Source organism: Amphibalanus amphitrite, unplaced genomic scaffold, assembly GCF_019059575.1.
Source record: "Amphibalanus amphitrite isolate SeventyFive unplaced genomic scaffold, NRLGWU_Aamphi_draft 000235F_arrow, whole genome shotgun sequence".
Lineage (NCBI taxonomy): Eukaryota > Metazoa > Arthropoda > Thecostraca > Balanomorpha > Balanidae > Amphibalanus > Amphibalanus amphitrite.
The window spans coordinates 698,997-723,050 of NW_024881730.1; the positions used below are offsets into that span (position 1 = coordinate 698,997).

The window sequence follows — 24,054 nt, forward strand, 5'->3', positions numbered from 1 at the left end:
AATAATTTAGCCGGAAACGGGGTGGCCGGGCTTCCCCCGCGCCCGGGCTTCCCCCGGCTTCCCCTAACAGTTTCGAAGTGCCCATTTACGTGAACTAAAGATATTCACAGCAAGATTGTCAAGTGACAAACTCCCAAGATTCAGAAGAGAATGATACTGTGATCAAACACGATTGCTTGATTTGCTACATTTTGTTTTAACGAGCCACAAGCGGCATCTTGTTGATTTTACTAAGTATTTTAAGTTCACATGTATCAAGAATGCAATGATTTGTCTGGCTACCTATGGTCTGTACAGGAGGTAAGGTCTTCAAACGAGCACAAGAAGAAACCATTGTGAATTGACATTACGGCTACAGGCGTCCATATCCGATCAGACTGTGTTTCACCCTGTGCTTCGTCCCGTGGGTTGTCCAGAGGTGTTAGTTATAAAGTCTTCCTAAATTAATTGTGAAAATTTCGGTAGTAGGTATTATGGAGGGGCTGAAGGTTGCAGAACTTAAAACAATCTTAAGGTCTCGGGGTATGAGTTGTAAAGGCAATAAGGAAACACTTCTAAAACGATTATGCGACGCCTTAGAGATACGCACTTCTGCGTCTCAATCAGAGCATGTTGCAATTCAGCCAGATGATAGTGCATCCCAGATTAGATCAACTGTGTCAAATCGGTCCTCTAGTCGTAATTCAGCCAATTCTGAACTTAGGCGCGCAGAAGAAGCAGCTGATAGGGCTGCACTTGTTGAAAAAATGCGATCTTTGAGAGATAAACAATATATCGAGAGTAAAATAGCCGAACTTCGTCACGGGCAGGAATTATTAGAACTTCAGTCAACCATAAATGAGTTAGCTGCAAGGGAGCAGGCATTTCAGGCTTATACGAGTCAAAATGGCGGCGTAAGCCCAGCACCAGCGAGCCAACCACATACACATACACAGTGCCCAATTCAACAGTCACACATAACGCAGACAGATAAGGCCCTCGGCTCACAGCCCAGCCTCCATTTACCGCTGAACGAACGGCATCTAAAAGGTTCTCGAGATGATGTGCATTCTGAGCTGAAGGCAGAAAGAGAAAGAACGGCAGCATTGATGCGTCTTCCTCCTATAGAAATTAAGAAATTTGGCGGTGACATTACTCAGTTTGCACAATTTATTCGCAGTTTTGAGATGAAGATTGCGTCTAAGCTAGAAGACGACAGTGAAAAGTTGCATTATCTAGAACAAAATTTGGTTAGTGGAAGCAAACCGCACACTATCGTTGCCAGTTGTATGTATATTGAGGATGGCTATGAGCAGGCAATGCAAATTCTACGCAAACGTTATGGTCAACCGAGCACTATTGCAGCGGCGTTCATGGATAAAATTAATGACGAAGAACGGATGGAATTTGAAAATGGTGAAGATTTGGACAAATTTGCGCTTCTTCTGATGAGCTGTAAAAATGCATTGGGAAATGCATGCCATTTAATGAGTGATCCGCGAACGTTACGGAATATTACAGAAAAACTCCCCAGCTCACTTCTAAATAGGGGAGAGCGGGGCCAGTTGAACCACTTTTTATATATTGACATGCACAGCGAGATCTAGTTGTCATATCGAAAAATGCACAATGCCATGAAAAAATATGCTCTTTTGGCTTCATTTTGAGATATGTAAAATTATGTTTCAAACATATTTTGGTGCCAAACGCATGCTTATATAACAGCTCTACGCCCGTTTCAAATGACCCCGATGCGAGGGTCAATTGAACCAGCCCATGGGGTCAATTGCACCTATCCTTAACAATGGGATGTTTTCCTCTTTAAGGCCACTTTCTTAAGGAGATATTTTGTCCGGTTTACTTTTCCAAATGCTACATTCAATAGGTCGTTGGAAAGCTAAAAGTGCAAAGTTCCTCATAATAGGTGACATAAAGTACATAGACTATGGTAAAATGGGCGGACGAGGATAATGAGAAATATCTCAGGCTATAGTGTGCTTTCAAGCAAAAGGCTGGAGAAAAAGAGGTCAAAAAATGAGCTCTATTAATCTACTATTTCAGTTTAAAAGCTCATTTCAAAGGTGGACTATTTCCTTTAATGTTTAAAGCCCCTGAACAATAACCATTGCAAAGGTCACCGGGGTCCATTGAAACGGCCTGTGGCCCTGTTTCAACTGACCCTCAGAGAAACGTTTCAATTGACCCCATCCGCTCCCGCCATCTCGCACGCGCCGTAAAGCACATGTCAAACGAGTTGGAGGGACGACATCATGCTGAATGAAGGGCCAAATAAGGTGTTATTCCGGAGCCAGGAGTTCTTCTTTCAGCAAACAAAGGTATATGAGATATCACAAAATATTCATAAAAACGATTTCTCCCAAACCCCCCTCAAAAACACAAAAACAAGTGTCAAATCAAAATTACCGTCCGTTTGCCGCCCAAACGCCGTTGACAAAGGAAGTGGTCGAGCGCGGATGCGCAGTGGTGTCGGCAACGCCATATGTTGCATACTTTTGAAAATAAAGCCATGTTTCATCTGACCCCGTGTTTCAACTGGCCCCGCTCTCCCCTAGATGGCGCAGGCGTGTTGATGATCTCGAAGAAATTCATGGGCGCTCCGCAGTTTTTGAAGACCTAGTCGAATTTGTCATGAAAGAGGCGAGAGTCGCTACAAACGCATCTTTTGGGCAGCACATGTACGATGGCAGTCGAGGAAACGGTAAGAAGCAAATTAATGGATCATTTTCTATGGTACAAAATCAAGAGTCACTAGTGTCAGCGACACAAGCACATGATTATTCGACATGTTTGTTTTGCGGGGACAACTCGCATTACCTCCCCGAGTGTGCTAAGCTGAAGGAAATGTCTACAGAAGAAAAGAAGTCATTTGTGATGAGAAACTCGCTTTGCTTTGGGTGTCTTCGCAGAGGTCACAGGCAAAATTTGTGCCGGAGACCGGCAAGATGTCGCACGTGCAATCGAAGTCATCCAACTGCTTTACACGAACACGATGGTCCAGGGAATCTGCGAGGCGTGCCGCCTCAAGAACAGCCGGGAACACAAGGCGAAGCTGATGGGGCTAAGGTCACTTCGTGTCGCATTTCAACGGGAAGTCAGAAGTGTGGAGCCATTTTACCCATTGTGGCTGTAAAGGCTAAGAGTGCATCAGGCCACTGCACAACGTTCGCCTTTCTCGATAGCGGGTCGACGCACTCATTCATATCCACGTCACTTATGCACAAGCTTAATTTAGGACATTTGCCCGGTCGCCAGCTGACACTGACGACAGTGAATCGGGCCGTTTCCGTACCGACTCAAGTAGTGGCTGGCCTGTCTATTACGGATTTGGAGGGCGAAAATCATCTGTCATTACCAGTACTATATACACTACCAAACTTACCAGTTGAAGCAGGCCAGTTTCCCAAAGCAGAAGATTTGGAGGAGTGGGATCATTTGCAGGATATCGTTTTACCCCAACCAGAAATTTCAGAAGTTGGTTTGCTGTTGGGTGCTAATGCATTTTTGGCAATGGAGCCATTAAGGGTTATCCCAAGTGTCAATGGTAGCCCGTATGCGACGCTGACCAGATTCGGATGGGTAATATGTGGTTTGAATCAGACGGCAGGCCCACCTGACGTTACAACGGTTTGCAAGACAACTGTCACTGAAGGTGAATCTCTGGAAGAAATGAGCAAGTCATCAAACAACCATAAATACGCGGAACATTTGCATTGCACGAAAAGAGAGTTGTCCGCCGCAGATCGTTTGTGGATGAGGAAGGTGGAAAGTTCTGTTGCGTACAAAGGTGGTCAGTACAACGTCCCTCTGCACTTAACGGACGATCATGTCAAATTACCGAACATTCTTTATTTTGTGATTTTAGTGATTTTATTTTGTACAATTGTATCTTGCGTTGGAGAACGATTACAGAATGCTGACCTTGCTTATAACGCGAAACATCGCATCATAATGTTGTCCCATGAGAAGAACACAGAGATGCTCATGCAAGATGTGCACAAAAGGCTGGGACACGCTGGACGGCAACACGTTTTGGCTGATGTGCAAGATGTAATGTGGTTCTTGGAAAGAAATGCCACGGTACGAAGGGGTTTGAGCACGTGTTTGTTTTGCAAGCGAAGATATCATTCGTCTTTGGGAAGACCTTTAGAAGGCATGACAACCAGCACATCAATGAAAAACGAGACTTTGGTGACTTTCATGTGCAAAGTTGAGGCAATTATAAACAGCAGACCACTGACACCAGTTTCCACTGATCACCTTGACACTGAGCCACTTTCTCCAAACCTCCTGCTACTCGCTGGTGCAGGGTACGACCTCGTTCCCGTCAATCTTTTTGACAAAACAGACAGCAACAGTCGTAAGAGATGGAAGCAGGCAGCTTATTACGCGGATATGTTTTGGAAACGCTGGCGGGGCGAATATTTGCCATTGCTCCAGGCTAGGCCACACCATTTTAGTAGAGCTAAGCCAAATTTAGGTGTGGGCGATATTGTGGTATTGGTTGACGAAAGCGTCCCACGAGGTCAATGGCCATTGGGTCGAGTACTTAGGGTGAAACACAGCGCTGGTGGATTGGTTCGCTCTGTGGAACTGCAAGTCCGGGGCACAACGCTGCAGCGCCCAGTGACGAAGATTGTGAAACTGATCTGACAGTATATGACAAGGTTGAAACCTCAGGGACAGAGGTTTCAAGGGGAGGGTGTTGTTGCGGCAACAGCATCGATTTATTGCTTATTTTGGAGTGAGGGATCCCCCGAAACACAAGATAAAATCTGGCTGCAAGAGGTTACTGAGTGTCATTAAAATGCGTGAGATGCATCTTAAAATCAACAAAAATTCAAAAAGATAAAGAAAGAATATGTTTCAACGCTAACTTGAGAGACATTGTAACAAATAGTAAGAACATTAACCTCACTCTCATTCTATCTAAAAGTAAATTCCGGATTCGAAATAAAACAAACTTTTTGAGAAGCTTTCGGCATTGCGCCATCATCAGCTCTGGAGTTTTTATTCGCAAACATTTGAGAAAATATGCATTCGGGCTGATAGTTTTGTCTGCAGTTATTGCCATCTCAAAAAGTTTGTTTTATTTCGAATCCGGAATTTACTTTTAGATAGAATGAGAGTGAGGTTAATTTTCTTACTAAGATAAAGAAAGAAAGAAAAACAAGAAAGAGGAAACAAACGAAAATGGCGTAGGCAAACTTGGAAACAATTGAACACGAAACTATGAAATTGAAGTGCGAAAACGATCGAACGATAACGAAAACGAAACGAAAACGATCGAAGGAAGCGAAAGAAATTCGAACGAAGTGACGCCGAATCAAGCGATCGAGAATCGCTTCAGATGAATTCTATGTATAATTTGTGAGATGATCGCCAGTATAAATTAAGAGTTGAAATGTGTTTGGTGTTTGATTCGTATCGAACGCAACGCCATTTAGATCCTGTATGGCAATAACAGAAGGGGCGCGTCAAAAGTGCCTCAAGGGTTCGTCTGATCGCCAAAATAAGGGTCGCAATCGATTCCTCGGGTCAATATCTAGCCGCAGCCTCGGGTTCCAGATGTGTGCAACTTACCCCTTACCCCTTAATCGGCCCTTAAAGGAAGGGGCGCGTCAAAAGTGCCTCAAGGGTTCGTCTGATCGCCAAAATAAGGGTCGCAATCGATTCCTCGGGTCAATATCTAGCCGCAGCCTCGGGTTCCAGATGTGTGAAACTTACCCCTTACCCCTTAATCGACCCTTAAAGGAAGGGGCGCGTCAAAAGTGCCTCAAGGGTTCGTCTGATCGCCAAAATAAGGGTCGCAATCGATTCCTCGGGTCAATATCTAGCCGCAGCCTCGGGTTCCAGATGTGTGCAACTTACCCCTTACCCCTTAATCGGCCCTTAAAGGAAGGGGCGCGTCAAAAGTGCCTCAAGGGTTCGTCTGATCGCCAAAATAAGGGTCGCGATCGATTCCTCGGGTCAATATCTAGCCGCAGCCTCGGGTTCCAGATGTGTGCAACTTACCCCTTACCCCTTAATCGGCCCTTAAAGGAAGGGGCCCGTCAAAAGTGCCTCAAGGGTTCGTCTGATCGCCGAAATAATGGTCGCAATCGATTCCTCGGGTCAATATCTAGCCGCAGCCTCGGGTTCCAGATGTGTGCAACTTACCCCTTACCCCTTAATCGGCCCTTAAAAGAAGGGGCGCGTCAAAAGTGCCTCAAGGGTGCGTCTGATCGCCAAAATAAGGGTCGCAATCGATTCCTCGGGTCAATATCTAGCCGCAGCCTCGGGTTCCAGATGTGTGCAACTTACCCCTTACCCCTTAATCGGCCCTTAAAGGAAGGGGCGCGTCAAAAGTGCCTCAAGGGTTCGTCTGATCGCCAAAATAAGGGTCGCAATCGATTCCTCGGGTCAATATCTAGCCGCAGCCTCGGGTTCCAGATGTGTGCAACTTACCCCTTACCCCTTAATCGGCCCTTAAAGGAAGGGGCGCGTCAAAAGTGCCTCAAGGGTTCGTCTGATCGCCAAAATAAGGGTCGCAATCGATTCCTCGGGTCAATATCTAGCCGCAGCCTCGGGTTCCAGATGTGTGCAACTTGCCCCTTACCCCTTAATCGGCCCTTAAAGGAAGGGGCGCGTCAAAAGTGCCTCAAGGGTTCGTCTGATCACCAAAATAAGGGTCGCAATCGATTCCTCGGGTCAATATCTAGCCGCAGCCTCGGGTTCCAGATGTGTGCAACTTACCCCTTACCCCTTAATCGACCCTTAAAGGAAGGGGCGCGTCAAAAGTGCCTCAAGGGTTCGTCTGATCGCCAAAATAAGGGTCGCAATCGATTCCTCGGGTCAATATCTAGCCGCAGCCTCGGGTTCCAGATGTGTGCAACTTACCCCTTACCCCTTAATCGGCCCTTAAAGGAAGGGGCGCGTCAAAAGTGCCTCAAGGGTTCGTCTGATCGCCAAAATAAGGGTCGCAATCGATTCCTCGGGTCAATATCTAGCCGCAGCCTCGGGTTCCAGATGTGTGCAACTTACCCCTTACCCCTTAATCGGCCCTTAAAGGAAGGGGCGCGTCAAAAGTGCCTCAAGGGTTCGTCTGATCGCCAAAATAAGGGTCGCAATCGATTCCTCGGGTCAATATCTAGCCGCAGCTTCGGGTTCCAGATGTGTGCAACTTACCCCTTACCCCTTAATCGGCCCTTAAAGGAAGGGGCGCGTCAAAAGTGCCTCAAGGGTTCGTCTGATCGCCAAAATAAGGGTCGCAACTCGCAATCGATTCCTCGGGTCAATATCTAGCCTTAGCCTCGGGTTCCAGATGTGTGCAACTTACCCCTTACCCCTTAATCGGCCCTTAAAGGAAGGGGCGCGTCAAAAGTGCCTCAAGGGTTCGTCTGATCGCCAAAATAAGGGTCGCAATCGATTCCTCGGGTCAATATCTAGCCGCAGCCTCGGGTTCCAGATGTGTGCAACTTACCCCTTACCCCTTAATCGGCCCTTAAAGGAAGGGGCGCGTCAAAAGTGCCTCAAGGGTTCGTCTGATCGCCAAAATAAGGGTCGCAGACTCGCAATCGATTCCTCGGGTCAATATCTAGCCGCAGCCTCGGGTTCCAGATGCGTGCAACTTACCCCTTACCCCTTAATCGACCCTTAAAGGAAGGGGCGCGTCAAAAGTGCCTCAAGGGTTCGTCTGATCGCCAAAATAAGGGTCGCAATCGATTCCTCAGGTCAATATCTAGCCGCAGCCTCGGGTTCCAGATGTGTGCAACTTACCCCTTACCCCTTAATCGGCCCTTAAAGGAAGGGGCGCGTCAAAAGTGCCTCAAGGGTTCGTCTGATCGCCAAAATAAGGGTCGCAATCGATTCCTCGGGTCAATATCTAGCCGCAGCCTCGGGTTCCAGATGTGTGCAACTTACCCCTTACCCCTTAATCGGCCCTTAAAGGAAGGGGCGCGTCAAAAGTGCCTCAAGGGTTCGTCTGATCGCCAAAATAAGGGTCCCAATGGATTCCTCGGGTCAATATCTAGCCGCAGCTTCGGGTTCCAGATGTGTGCAACTTACCCCTTACCCCTTAATCGGCCCTTAAAGGAAGGGGCGCGTCAAAAGTGCCTCAAGGGTTCGTCTGATCGCCAAAATAAGGGTCGCAATCGATTCCTCGGGTCAATATCTAGCCGCAGCCTCGGGTTCCAGATGTGTGCAACTTACCCCTTACCCCTTAATCGGCCCTTAAAGGAAGGGGTGCGTCAAAAGTGCCTCAAGGGTTCGTCTGATCGCCAAAATAAGGGTCGCAATCGATTCCTCGGGTCAATATCTAGCCGCAGCCTCGGGTTCCAGATGTGTGCAACTTACCCCTTACCCCTTAATCGGCCCTTAAAAGAAGGGGCGCGTCAAAAGTGTCTCAAGGGTTCGTCTGATCGCCGAAATAAGGGTCGCAATCGATTCCTCGGGTCAATATCTAGCCGCAGCCTCGGGTTCCAGATGTGTGCAACTTACCCCTTACCCCTTAATCGGCCCTTAAAGGAAGGGGCGCGTCAAAAGTGCCTCAAGGGTTCGTCTGATCGCCAAAATAAGGGTCGCAATCGATTCCTCGGGTCAATATCTAGCCGCAGCCTCGGGTTCCAGATGTGTGCAACTTACCCCTTACCCCTAAATCGGCCCTTAAAGGAAGGGGCGCGTCAAAAGTGCCTCAAGGGTTCGTCTGATCGCCAAAATAAGGGTCGCAATCGATTCCTCGGGTCAATATCTAGCCGCAGCCTCGGGTTCCAGATGTGTGCAACTTACCCCTTACCCCTTAATCGGCCCTTAAAGGAAGGGGCGCGTCAAAAGTGCCTCAAGGGTTCGTCTGATCGCCAAAATAAGGGTCGCAATCGATTCCTCGGGTCAATATCTAGCCGCAGCCTCGGGTTCCAGATGTGTGCAACTTACCCCTTACCCCTTAATCGACCCTTAAAGGAAGGGGCGCGTCAAAAGTGCCTCAAGGGTTCGTCTGATCGCCAAAATAAGGGTCGCAATCGATTCCTCGGGTCAATATCTAGCCGCAGCCTCGGGTTCCAGATGTGTGCAACTTACCCCTTACCCCTTAATCGGCCCTTAAAGGAAGGGGCGCGTCAAAAGTGCGCCCCACATCTGGAACCCGAGGCTGCGGCTAGATAGTAGATATTGACTCGAGGAATCGATTGCGACCCTTATTTTGGCGATCAGACGAACCCTTGAGGCACTTTTGACGCGCTCTTCCTTTAAGGGCCGATTAGGGGGTAAGGGGTAAGTTGCACACATCTGGAACCCGAGGCTGCGGCTAGATATTGACCCGAGGAATCGATTGCGACCCTTATTTTGGCGATCAGACGAACCCTTGAGGCACTTTTGACGCGCCCCTTCCTTTAAGGGCCGATTAAGGGGTAAGGGGTAAGTTGCACACATCTGGAACCCGAGGCTGCGGCTAGATATTGACCCAAGGAATCGATTGCGACCCTTATTTTGGCGATCAGACGAACCCTTGAGGCACTTTTGACGCGCCCCTTCCTTTAAGGGCCGATTAAGGGGTAAGGGGTAAGATGCACACATCTGGAACCCAAGGCTGCGGCTAGATATTGACCCGAGGAATCGATTGCGACCCTTATTTTGGCGATCAGACGAACCCTTGAGGCACTTTTGACGCGCCCCTTCCTTTAAGGGCCGATTAAGGGGTTAGGGGTAAGTTGCACACATCTGGAACCCGAGGCTGCGGCTAGATATTGACCCGAGGAATCGATTGCGACCCTTATTTTGGCGATCAGACGAACCCTTGAGGCACTTTTGACGCGCCCCTTCCTTTAAGGGCCGATTAAGGGGTAAGGGGTAAGTTGCACACATCTGGAACCCGAGGCTGCGGCTAGATATTGACCCGAGGAATCGATTGCGACCCTTATTTTGGCGATCAGACGAACCCTTGAGGCACTTTTGACGCGCCCCTTCCTTTAAGGGCCGATTAAGGGGTAAGGGGTAAGTTGCACACATCTGGAACCCGAGGCTGCGGCTAGATATTGACCCGAGGAATCGATTGCGACCCTTATTTTGGCGATCAGACGAACCCTTGAGGCACTTTTGACGCGCCCCTTCCTTTAAGGGCCGATTAAGGGGTAAGGGGTAAGTTGCACACATCTGGAACCCGAGACTGCGGCTAGATATTGACCCAAGGAATCGATTGCGACCCTTATTTTGGCGATCAGACGAACCCTTGAGGCACTTTTGACGCGCCCCTTCCTTTAAGGGCCGATTAAGGGGTAAGGGGTAAGATGCACACATCTGGAACCCAAGGCTGCGGCTAGATATTGACCCGAGGAATCGATTGCGACCCTTATTTTGGCGGTCAGACGAACCCTTGAGGCACTTTTGACGCACCCCTTCCTTTAAGGGCCGATTAAGGGGTAAGGGGTAAGTTGCACACATCTGGAACCCGAGACTGCGGCTAGATATTGACCCGAGGAATCGATTGCGACCCTTATTTTGGCGATCAGACGAACCCTTGAGGCACTTTTGACGCGCCCCTTCCTTTAAGGGCCGATTAAGGGGTAAGGGGTAAGTTGCACACATCTGGAACCCGAGGCTGCGGCTAGATATTGACCCGAGGAATCGATTGCGACCCTTATTTTGGCGATCAGACGAACCCTTGAGGCACTTTTGACGCGCCCCTTCCTTTAAGGGCCGATTAAGGGGTAAGGGGTAAGTTGCACACATCTGGAACCCGAGGCTGCGGCTAGATATTGACCCGAGGAATCGATTGCGACCCTTATTTTGGCGATCAGACGAACCCTTGAGGCACTTTTGACGCGCCCCTTCCTTTAAGGGCCGATTAAGGGGTAAGGGGTAAGTTGCACACATCTGGAACCCGAGGCTGCGGCTAGATATTGACCTGAGGAATCGATTGCGACCCTTATTTTGGCGATCAGACGAACCCTTGAGGCACTTTTGACGCGCCCCTTCCTTTAAGGGTCGATTAAGGGGTAAGGGGTAAGTTGCACGCATCTGGAACCCGAGGCTGCGGCTAGATATTGACCCGAGGAATCGATTGCGAGTCTGCGACCCTTATTTTGGCGATCAGACGAACCCTTGAGGCACTTTTGACGCGCCCCTTCCTTTAAGGGCCGATTAAGGGGTAAGGGGTAAGTTGCACACATCTGGAAACCGAGGCTGCGGCTAGATATTGACCCGAGGAATCGATTGCGACCCTTATTTTGGCGATCAGACGAACCCTTGAGGCACTTTTGACGCGCCCCTTCCTTTAAGGGCCGATTAAGGGGTAAGGGGTAAGTTGCACACATCTGGAACCCGAAGCTGCGGCTAGATATTGACCCGAGGAATCGATTGCGACCCTTATTTTGGCGATCAGACGAACCCTTGAGGCACTTTTGACGCGCCCCTTCCTTTAAGGGCCGATTAAGGGGTAAGGGGTAAGTTGCACACATCTGGAACCCGAGGCTGCGGCTAGATATTGACCCGAGGAATCGATTGCGACCCTTATTTTGGCGATCAGACGAACCCTTGAGGCACTTTTGACGCGCTCTTCCTTTAAGGGCCGATTAGGGGGTAAGGGGTAAGTTGCACACATCTGGAACCCGAGGCTGCGGCTAGATATTGACCCGAGGAATCGATTGCGACCCTTATTTTGGCGATCAGACGAACCCTTGAGGCACTTTTGACGCGCCCCTTCCTTTAAGGGCCGATTAAGGGGTAAGGGGTAAGTTGCACACATCTGGAACCCGAGGCTGCGGCTAGATATTGACCCAAGGAATCGATTGCGACCCTTATTTTGGCGATCAGACAAACCCTTGAGGCACTTTTGACGCGCCCCTTCCTTTAAGGGCCGATTAAGGGGTAAGGGGTAAGATGCACACATCTGGAACCCAAGGCTGCGGCTAGATATTGACCCGAGGAATCGATTGCGACCCTTATTTTGGCGATCAGACGAACCCTTGAGGCACTTTTGACGCGCCCCTTCCTTTAAGGGCCGATTAAGGGGTAAGGGGTAAGTTGCACACATCTGGAACCCGAGACTGCGGCTAGATATTGACCCGAGGAATCGATTGCGACCCTTATTTTGGCGATCAGACGAACCCTTGAGGCACTTTTGACGCGCCCCTTCCTTTAAGGGCCGATTAAGGGGTAAGGGGTAAGTTGCACACATCTGGAACCCGAGGCTGCGGCTAGATATTGACCCGAGGAATCGATTGCGACCCTTATTTTGGCGATCAGACGAACCCTTGAGGCACTTTTGACGCGCCCCTTCCTTTAAGGGCCGATTAAGGGGTAAGGGGTAAGTTGCACACATCTGGAACCCGAGGCTGCGGCTAGATATTGACCCGAGGAATCGATTGCGACCCTTATTTTGGCGATCAGACGAACCCTTGAGGCACTTTTGACGCGCCCCTTCCTTTAAGGGCCGATTAAGGGGTAAGGGGTAAGTTGCACACATCTGGAACCCAAGGCTGCGGCTAGATATTGACCCGAGGAATCGATTGCGACCCTTATTTTGGCGATCAGACGAACCCTTGAGGCACTTTTGACGCGCCCCTTCCTTTAAGGGCCGATTAAGGGGTAAGGGGTAAGTTGCACACATCTGGAACCCGAGGCTGCGGCTAGATATTGACCCGAGGAATCGATTGCGACCCTTATTTTGGCGATCAGACGAACCCTTGAGGCACTTTTGACGCGTCCCTTCCTTTAAGGGCCGATTAAGGGGTAAGGGGTACGTTGCACACATCTGAAACCCGAAGCTGCGGCTAGATATTGACCCGGGGAGTCGATTGCGACCCTTATTTCGGCGATCAGACGAACCCTTGAGGCACTTTTGACGCGCCCCTTCCTTTAAGGGCCGATTAAGGGGTAAGGGGTAAGTTGCACACATCTGGAACCCGAGGCTGCGGCTAGATATTGACCCGAGGAATCGATTGCGACCCTTATTTTGGCGATCAGAGGAACCCTTGAGGCACTTTTGACGCGCCCCTTCCTTTAAGGGCCGATTAAGGGGTAAGGGGTAAGTTGCACACATCTGGAACCCGAGGCTGCGGCTAGATATTTACTCGAGGAATCGATTGCGACCCTTATTTTGGCGATCAGACGAACCCTTGAGGCACTTTTGACGCGCCCCTTCCTTTAAGGGCCGATTAAAGGGTAAGGGGTAAGTTGCACACATCTGGAACCCGAGGCTGCGGCTAGATATTGACCCGAGGAATCGATTGCGACCCTTATTTTGGCGATCAGACGAACCCTTGAGGCACTTTTGACGCGCCCCTTCCTTTAAGGGCCGATTAAGGGGTAAGGGGTAAGTTGCACACATCTGGAACCAGAGGCTGCGGCTAGATATTGACCCGAGGAATCGATTGCGACCCTAATTTCGGCGATCAGACGAACCCTTGAGGCACTTTTGACGCGCCCCTTCCTTTAAGGGCCGATTAAGGGGTAAGGGGTAAGTTGCACACATCTGGAACCCGAGGCTGCGGCTAGATATTGACCCGAGGAATCGATTGCGACCCTTATTTTGGCGATCAGACGAACCCTTGAGGCACTTTTGACGCGCCCCTTCCTTTAAGGGCCGATTAAGGGGTAAGGGGTAAGTTGCACACATCTGGAACCCGAGGCTGCGGCTAGATATTGACCCGAGGAATCGATTGCGACCCTTATTTTGGCGATCAGACGAACCCTTGAGGCACTTTTGACGCGCCCCTTCCTTTAAGGGCCGATTAAGGGGTAAGGGGTAAGTTGCACACATCTGGAACCCGAGGCTGCGGCTAGATATTGACCCGAGGAATCGATTGCGACCCTTATTTTGGCGATCAGACGAACCCTTGAGGCACTTTTGACGCGCCCCTTCCTTTAAGGGCCGATTAAGGGGTAAGGGGTAAGAGCTAGGGCCAAATAAAGGTCATATTCTTGCTCCCCGTCCCCCAATTGACCGAATGTGAGTTTTTTAAGCGATTCTGAATCCGACGCTGTATTCGTTGCTGTTGCTGACGCTAACTTCACGGACATAAGAAATGGCCGGTTTTGAAGATATAGACGATTTAAAAACCCTCTGCAGTTGCAGGAAAGCAACGTAAAAACGCATCGAGCTTATATTTTTACTATAAATAAATCATTTTTCAATAAGTTTTTAGATATGGTATCGATTTATTTAACAACTTTATTACAATATTTTTATTGCTCGGAACTTTATTTCAAAATAATATTTTCAAAAATGGCAACTGTTGGCAAGTAGCTTTGAAACGATTGTGGCGCGCCGCGCCATTATTGTCCTGAGGCCCCCATATGATGTCATCGAAAGTGGAGTGACATGGGCCTGAGCATATTATCGACTTGTGAAACAAGAGCTAAAGCGTCGCGAAAAAAACTGGAGTGTGGCCTAAAACATGGCAACCCCCGCATCAGGGCGAAGTTTAAAGGGACCCTCCCTCCCACCTTCAAAAAAGTTTATGAATTGGCATGAAAGTGATGTCGCTCGGTTCAGAAAGAGCGAAAACGAATATCTACCAAATTTCACCGAAAAATATTCACCGGTTTTCAAGCTATTAGACTTTTACTTTTGTTTACTTTTTTGGGATCTCCGCTGTTTCTAGCGACTTTATTTTAGAAGTGCGGCGTTTGCGGCAGATGTTGCGCGCAAAAAGCATATACCACCGCGTGCTACAAAACGTTTTAGTCAAACATTTAAAAATCGTTAGATATTTGCGCTGACGTCACACATTCAGAGGGGTATTCCTAAGCATTAGCCCCTCTGAATCAAAATGCTGCAATTTTGAAATTCAATATTTCCGATTTAAGGCATTTCTCAATGTTGTGAGTGCCGAAACCGGTAATTGTGAGCTAGGGACCCCATTTTGGCTATCTCAACTCAAATCTAATGTTAAGGTGGGAGGGTCCTTACGCTTAGAGATTAGAGATGTTAGAGATTAGAGATGTAGGGGAAGGTGGGGTAAGACGGACCAGCTAAGGTTTGAGGCCGCATATCTTGCTACACTGCCATCGTAATTCATATTATTTATAGTCTTCGGAATGCTCAATCCTTCCTCTGTTGATATGTGTAAAGACTAAATTTCAAATTAAAGACATCTAGGTGGTGGATCATGCAGCGGCGCCGCCACGCTTTTATGAGCACTACGTACACCCGCATGCAGGTTAGTGGTAGGCTCAGGCACGACACCCAGGGTGGGATGAAAATTTCCCCAAGTTCCAAGGTGCCTATTTATAACATCACCAAAACCTGAAAACTCTCTGGATTCGTCCCACTGATTGTCGAGAAGTCAACATTTTCATTAAGATAATACAAAATGAGTAAAACGAATGATCTAATAAGCACCCAGCTGACCCAGGGAAAGACGGCTGTCTCTGCCGTCCCTCCCTTGGCTTCGAACCGATTGCAGTCTGCAGAATGATGTATGTAGTTACAGTTGCACTTACACTATGGGGGCCTGGGGCAGAAGCATGCCTTTCCAGCCGGCGAGTTTGTGATGGTGAAAATTTTCTTCGGGACCACCTTCATAAATAGCAATTTCGACTGTTATTTGAAAACATTTGTACAACTATTCTGTAGTCAGATTAATCCGAAGTCCTACTTAATCCTTTTGTCTGTTTAGTCGAAATGGCTTGAATACAATAAACAAAACAAAGCAACTCAGATTCAGACGCTGTATTTTCATGTTACCTATATGTACATACATTGGACACTGCCTTTCTGTTGGGCGTCGAGTTACACCAGGTAGGTACACTGGCGGATCCAGGGGGGGGGGCAAACCGGGCCAAAATCAGGTTGGGGGGGGGGCTAAAATGGGATTTGGCCCCCCTTTCTGCAACTGATTTCGTCCCTGTAAAATCGCCTCTGGGACGCGATCGGCAAACATGCATGCTAGACAAACTACTCAGTGCGTCGTCCTCACAACTCCGTGAATACCTACCTAACTCAAACTGCTTCCTGAAGTGGATGGACAGCAGTAAGCCGTCAGCATAGCAACAGACTGGGATACGCGACTTTGCCCTCGCAGGCCAAGTTAATCACACTGAACAGTGAACTCGAATCCTGTCTCAAAAGTCTGGTAATTCTTAATCTATCCACTGAATTCAGTCATACAAAGGATCAATGAAAGTTACATACGAGTACGTACGTGTCCTATTCTATCCAAAATTACTCCTCACAAACCACTTTGGACATAGTAAAATGCCACCTTCCGAGGCTTACATATATATTTCCAGTGATGCATCTGTATTATATTTGTATTGTATTGAACAATCATAAGCGATCCACATTCTCAAAGTGCGTGGCGATTACTGCTCATCTATTTGACCCAAGACCAACAAATAAGTGTTAATGCGCGTTGCCCCTAAATATATCTGACATATGCTCTTCTCATTTGTTTCAGTGAAGCCAACGCTTAGAGATACTTGTTCGGGCATCTGCTGGTATTTCCAAGGGTTGCTCCAAATTGGCCCAAAACATTTACCGAACCGAGACCATGCGCGAGACGATGAACACTAATTCAGTCTCAGAAGTGTGTTTTTCTCAACGAGTTCACCAGACATGGCCACCAGACACTTTTGACGCGCCCTTCCTAAGGGCCGATTAAGGGGTAAGGGGTAAGTTGCACACATCTGGAACCCGAGACTGCGGCTATATATTGACTCGAGGAATCGTTTGCGGCCCTTATTTTGGCGATCAGACGAACCCTTGAGGCACTTTTGACGCGCCCTTTCCTTTAAGGGCCGATTAAGGGGTAAGGGGTAAGTTGCACACATCTGGAACCCGAGGCTGCGGCTAGATATTGACCCGAGGAATCGATTGCGACCCTTATTTTAGCGATCAGACGAACCCTTGAGGCACTTTTGACGCGCCCCTTCCTTTAAGGGCCGATTAAGGGGTAAGGGGTAAGTTGCACACATCTGGAACCCGAGGCTGCGGCTAGATATTGACCCGAGGAATCGATTGCGACCCTTGTTTTGGCGATCAGACGAACCCTTGAGGCACTTTTGACGCGCCCCTTCCTTTAAGGGCCGATTAAGGGGTAAGGGGTAAGCTGCACACATCTGGTCCTGGAACTCGAGGCTGCGGCTAGATATTGATCCGAGGAATCGATTGCGACCCTTATTTTGGCGATCAGACGAACCCTTGAGGCACTTTTGACGCGCCCCTTCCTTTAAGGGCCGATTAAGGGGTAAGGGGTAAGTTGCACACATCTGGAACCCGAGGCTGCGGCTAGATATTGACCCGAGGAATCGATTGCGACCCTTATTTTGGCGATCAGACGAACCCTTGAGGCATTTTTGACGCGCCCCTTCCTTTAAGGGCCGATTAAGGGGTAAGGGGTAAGAGCTAGGGCCAAATAAATGTCATATTTTTGCTCCCCGTTCCCCAATTGACCTGATAGGAGTTTTTCAAGCGATTCTGAATCCGACGCTGTATTCGTTGCTGTTGCTGACGCTAACTTCACGGACATATTTTTTAGCAGTTCAAAATGACAAACGTAATTTTGGTATGTCAAAACTGGTCAAAACAAACTGAAGTTTGGTGATTTTTTTTTCAATTAAAAAACTTTTCAAAAAAACGTAATTAAAAACTTTTTTTTTAAAATAAATTAACTATTTTTCACATTTTGAGCAGTACGTACTGTACGTAGTGGATTTCCAAGTCAAAAATTGCACTACGTACAGTGTACGTACTGTACGTAGTGGTGGCGGCGCCCCTGGGTGGATGCTCTTAAAGAGGGACATGTCAAAAACTCAAACAAGAAAAAACGTGGGGTAAGACGGACCACCCAGCAGTGCCTGCTATCCGTTCATGTGTGTTACACTTCTGCTCTGTACTCTTGTAAGAAAAAGTAACCAGAATGGTAAAATAACAAAATGAGCCTTTATTCTTTACTCATGTGTGATGGAAGTGCAGCTAAAAGCTGGGAACATGTGTGTTGATTGTCGTTTGGCATGAATGCATGCTAACTGAGCACTTGCATGCATGGCTCACATGCAACAAAGACTCCTTCCTGAAAAATTAGCTCACTTAAACTTGTGTCAATGTTTTGGAAAAGAACTTTCCATATGCAGGGTACGATGGACCACCACAGGGTAAGATGGACCACAGTGGTCCGTCTTGCCCCAAATCTAAATTCTGTCATTATCATGACGTACATGTCAAATAGCCCAACATTGCAAAACCTTGCCTTTCCTAAAGTGTGACTATAACTAAGTTTATAACTTTGTTCTTCACAGTTAAGTGCAAAATAGAAACTAATCATGCAAGAAAGGCTCCGTAATTGAATCACCCGTAGACGTCTTATATTAGATCGGTTTGACGAAAAACAACATTTTTCTCAATAACTCAAAAGCTATGCATCCTAGCAGCATGAGATCAAGGTGGCCATTGTTACGAAGGAAAACAAACATAGTGAGTGCATAAAGCAGTAGATACCAGCAGCGGTTCAGCCGGGAGGGCTGGTGGTCCGTCTTGCCCCGCTGGGCCGTCTTACCCCACCTTCCCCTACGCTTAGACGCTTAAAGATGTTTTCTTTAGAACGTCACTTCAAATAGGAAGATAAAAAGCATTCTATGCGCCTTGATGTGTGACAATCGGATCACCACCATGACCTGGGAAATTTTTCTTTTAAAAATACTGTGATCTTGAGCTTTATTTATTTAAAACAAAGACAAACATCAAATGATAAGCCCTCTGAGTAGGCACTACCATTTTCATTGTTTGTAAGTAAAAGCTAATTAGCTGGAATATACCTACCCAGGCTTGCGGCGTGTTTTCCAAAAGATCACAGAATTGGAGGGATTACTAGGGTCTCCTACTCGGAAGCAGTGAGGTCAGCTTCACACCTTGCGGCCGCGCCGCTCAAAGGGGGACAATTTGTCCTCCTTTGTTAGTCCTGGACAAACACGTGTCCAAATACGGCGCGGCGGGTTCATCGGGCGGCTAATCGCCGTCAAAGGGCGCGCGGCTTCCCCGCCGCGCGGCGCTGGGCGGCTGCTGTTTTTGGCGGGGTCGCGCGGGGATCTGGCGGCGATGGCGCGCCGATAGTCGGTATTGGTGTCAACTGGCCGCGTCGGGACACCGGGCGACCACACCGGGACGGGATCCGGGTCCGCGGAGCACAGACCGCGGCCGATAACGACCCGGGTCGGGACCGCGGACTCAGGTATTAGCAGACAGCATGGTCGGGACTGAGGATCAGGAAACGGGAAATTGTGAACGTGGCCAGGTCCTGGACTGAGGCGACGAAGACTTCGAAACGGGACTGAGATTCAGGAACGGAGTCAGGACCAAGGATATGAGATGATGATGCAAAACAGATGACTCAGACATGTGTCGGAGCCCGGAGGCAGACCTGGTAACGGAAGTCGAAATGTAGATACCTAGGAGGAGAAATAAGCCGGCAGAGGCTCAGTTTCTGGGGCTAACACCTAACATCCCCCCCCCCCGCCCAATGCGTGGCATCGCATCAATAGTTGCATGCCCAAAACAGCTGTAGCACGAGCAACTGCTGACACTCCAGTCGCTCCCTGCGAGGAGGCTGGACGCGGGGACGACTGGCGACATGTCACTCTGTCATTGGCGGCACCGGCACGTCAGCCGTTCCCACGCGGCCTCTCGAGCCGTTCAATGGCGCCGGCCGCTCCCCATCGACGTCGACAATGGCGGCGCCGGCAGCGGCGGCGCCTCCCGCCGACCCAGCTGTCAAAACAGGCGCCGCGGCACACCCGGCCAGCGGGACACCGGCCGGGTGGCGCCGGCACAGCTCTGGGATGAACTGAGCCGCGGTCCGCGGTGCGGTGTCCGCATTTACCGTCCCGCTCGCAGTGGAATGGCGTACTGCATAATGCATTGGTTGCTTCCTACCGTGGCAGAAGTCGCTCCACTAAATTTGCGCTGGCTTGACTTCAAACACATTCTACAAACAATCGACGGACACATCCTCTCAGTCCTTTGGTGAGCGAATGTAACATTGTACATACATAGATCATAGAACAAATGACAAGATTCAATGACTTTGCTAAAACGTGAGAGGTACAGAAGGGTGGTGTGGGAGTGTGACAGAGTGAGGTGATCTATAGAGGTATCGCCTGAATTAGGAAAAAATCGCAAAAGGAACTAGCGCGGGCAAAGATGACAAAGTCGAAGAAAGTTTCACACTTAAAGGGACCCTCCCACCTTCAAAAAAGTTTATGAATTGGCATGAAAGTGATGTCGCTCGGTTCAGAAAGAGCGAAAACGAATATCTACCAAATTTCACCGAAAAATATTCACCGGTTTTCAAGATATTTGACTTTTACTTTTGTTTACTTTTTGGGGATCTCCGCTGTTTCTAGCGACTTTATTTTAGAAGTGCGGCGTTTGCGGCAGATGTTGCGCGCAAATAGCATATACCACCGCGTGCTACAAAACGTTTTAGTCAAACATTTAAAAATCGTTAGATATTTGCGCTGACGTCACACATTCAGAGGGGTATTCCTAAGCATTAGCCCCTCTGAATCAAAATGCTGCAATTTTGAAATTCAATATTTCCGATTTAAGGCATTTCTCGATGTTGTGAGTGCCGAAACCGGTAATTGTGAGCCAGGGACCCCATTTTGGCTATCTCAACTCAAATCTAATGTTAAGGTGGGAGGGTCCCTTTAAAGGAAACAGTTCACTTTCCTGAAATTAGTATTTTGCTATGGATTTACGATTTTTTATGCTCAAAATGATCAGAAAATAAAATAAAACCTTTTTGTAAAAACAATTATTTTCTATATTTTAATATAGGACGAATTATATTCTATGTAAAATAATGTTTGACGCGGAAGCTTATTACGCGTTGACCAATCATATTGCGTAGTTCAAACCTACGCAATTACGCATGCTGCATTAGCTGTAAGCAGCATGCTGATTGGCTGACGATGACGTGGTTGCATTCCTGTGCAAGGCACACATTCCTCTGCAAGGCACTCTTTTCGGAACGAGAAATGGAATATCTTCGTCTAGGGTGATCGTTGAGCCGTAAAAGCTCCTGATTTGTGCTAGTCTCAGCTCGAGCTACGAAACTGCTATTCCAGTTCAAAATCCCATGTTAAAAGTGAACTATTTCCTTTAAGACTTTACCATATTTCAACGAAATAATTAAGCCTTGCAGGTAAAAAAATGCACGTCGTAAATAACTTTATGTCACCGTGCCTGCGTGCGGCATTCTTGCCTGTTTTTTTTCTTTGAGTGTTTGCAAGACCATCCAAATCAGAGCATTGCTAATGCAAACAATCCGATTTCACCACGCATTTTATTTGTTAAAAATGCGCAGCCAATCACACTCGCACACATGGTGAGACGATGGTAGTACAATATTGCGGTAAACCGTCAATCGAATAGATACCCGGCCAGGCCATCGGAGCCTGTTGTGTCATTCACTGGTGACGGATGTTTGACCTACTGTTGGCCGTCGCCGGACGGCCTCGAGCGACTACAGCTCGTAGGGCCTAGATGCTGACGTGTGATGCCTTATCCGCCATGGTTTCTGTGAACAAACAGGTGATCGTTATCAGTGGGAAATTCACATTCGCTAATACATAGACAAAGTCTCTTCATCTCGATCTAAAGCAAAGTAAATGTGACTACATTATACCATAAATATACGCTATAAACGGGAAACTTAGCCCGCGTTCGATGTCTCTCGGACGGCGAAGATCCTACGCCGTCCGGCCAATCACGTTCCATAACCGCAGCCGAGCCCCCGCTGACCTTGGACGGGATTGGCCGGACGACGTAGAATATTCGTCGTCCGAGAGACATCGAACGCGGGGCTAGTCTGACTAAAAGAATGCGCATTGCGCAAAGTGATTACAGATCATTAGGGCCTTCACTGCCAAACGTCGGCATTATACGCCCACGCACTATATGCGTTTTGATGCAATACGAAACGTTTTGATTGTCAAGTTGCGGAGTGAATCTGCGAAAAGCCCAAGTCACTTTTCCAAGGTCAGAGACAAAATGGATGAGCCATTATCCCGTGAGGAAATATCGAATAGAGGCCACCTGGCGGTTGGCCCTACAACTGGAGTTTCGTGTACAGGGCAGTGGAGGCGCTGAATAGTGCGATTTCTAAATGGTCGGCATGCAGGATGGAAAGCTGTTTTAGATGTCTTATTTCTCTTTGCATATAGTGTTTCGCTATTGCGTTGATTTTAGCCTTTTTATGTATACATACTGCGTAATGATGCACATGTTTGTCGGTGTATTTTAATACTTTTATGTACACGACGAGAGGGCTGGAAAGCCATTTAAATGGATACATCAATACACTGGATTCGGATTTGGATTTGGAGGGCGAGCTGAGCGGCCCTGCCCCGAGGCGACGCTGCACCCCACACCGCGTATGATACATGAATTATACGGTACAATTTAACTGCAGCAGTATCACAAAATGTAAACAAACTTTCTTACCTACCAGTGTCTAAAAGCGACATCGTAGAGATATTGTCATCGGCCGTCTTTTCCAAATTAAAGCGAATAACTAACTACACAACGGGTATGCATTTTTTGTACATTTAAGGGCACATGACGCACAGAATAGTGAAACTATCAATCTATGTACAACAAGAACTACTTACCATACAAGTTTTCCTTGTCACACAAATACAATTGATTAAATCATTCGTTGGAGTCCTCTTTGAATTTTTGGTTGTAGAAGGGGATGTACCCGCAGACCACCTGCCAGTCGGTGATGTAGCATCCGGTCAGCGCCGCGAAGCCGCCGAAGGTGGCCAGCGTGGGGATCCTGTGAGCGACGCATCCGGTCACGGGTCACATCAAAACTCAATCGAGATTAACGGTAACAGGCACTCTACTCTGTCGCCAAACAATCGTCAGAGGAGTTTATCAGTGCTAATAAGCTGAGGCGATGTGCATGTCATCAAGAAAAATCATCCTTAAAAAGGGATCGTGAGTAAGCTAGCAAGAAACTTTGTTCTGAAAAAGCACAAGGGGTCAGCTCAACTAGAAGATTGGGGATAAAATGTATCCAAAATTATCTGGCACAGAAACTCATTAAACTATTTCAGCATTATTTGCATAAATTAAACAGTAATTTGGATATATACTGACTATTGATTGCCAATATCACAAACAAGTATCCATTTTGCTCTGAACTTTGAAGTACATTGATTCACAAGAAAAGACAATTGTTGTTCTCAGTACCTATTGACAAGTAATGTATCTAATCTGTAATCCATAAACAAAGCCTGCCACATCCCATTACCAAATTAGAAAACCAAATCTAATCTGGACATAGGCCCAATGCTATAAATAGTAAGCTTCCTCAATAGCCAATTAACTATCAAAGGGCTCCTAAGGCTCCTAGCAGTGGCACAACCTTCGCTTGAGGCATTTCACACCAAAAGCTTCAATCTCGAGAAATAGTGAGTAGGTAGTGGTTGGGGGCCTTTTCACTGATTGAAATGATAGAAATTTACTTAAAATTCAGCACATTCTATCACAAATGGTCTAACACTGATTTGGCATAAAACTTCATTGTTGGTTGGCTTTTCAGTATGATAAGTACCTTGATATTACTAGAGGATGACCATTTACTCTAGATTTAATTATCCCAACTTAACCCACTATCTGGAAGAAAACATTCGATGAGGAAAGTAAGTGTTTAGTGTGGTGTTATAGCATGCTTTTCTCAAGTTTTGACGCTCACTGTAAATATCTCTTTAAACATGACATGATATCTTACCTTACCTTACCTTACCTTTGCGGTAATCGGGATTTAAAAGGCCACTTGGCCTGGAGATCCCGCTCACATCGAGCTCGTGACAGGATACAGGCTGGGCTCTTAGGGGGTTGGGATGTCGAACATAGAGTCGCCCCAGTGTTTATCCAGGAGAGCCTTGAACTGGTTCACGGACTGGGCCGCCACCACTGCGTTCGGCAATGAGTTCCAGTCGTTGATGACTCTAATGCTGAATGAGTTTCTGCGCACCAGTTTCGAGGCCCTGGGCTTCTTAAGTTTCCAGTCGTGGCCCCTGGTACGACCAGAGTCACTCCGCGTCAGGAAGACTTCAGGTGGAATTGCCAAACCG

General features: G+C 47.8%; 1 protein-coding gene across 1 annotated transcript; it reads left to right on the plus strand.

The window, feature by feature from the left end:
* The first annotated feature begins 269 nt into the window (after positions 1-269).
* On the plus strand, positions 270-4,845 carry LOC122385906. Its single transcript, XM_043374534.1, has 2 exons — positions 270-479; positions 3,421-4,845. Exons 1-2 carry the CDS (start codon positions 474-476, stop codon positions 4,648-4,650), a joined length of 1,236 nt encoding a protein of 411 aa, XP_043230469.1. The 5' UTR covers positions 270-473; the 3' UTR covers positions 4,651-4,845.
* Positions 4,846-24,054: the final 19,209 nt, after the last annotated feature.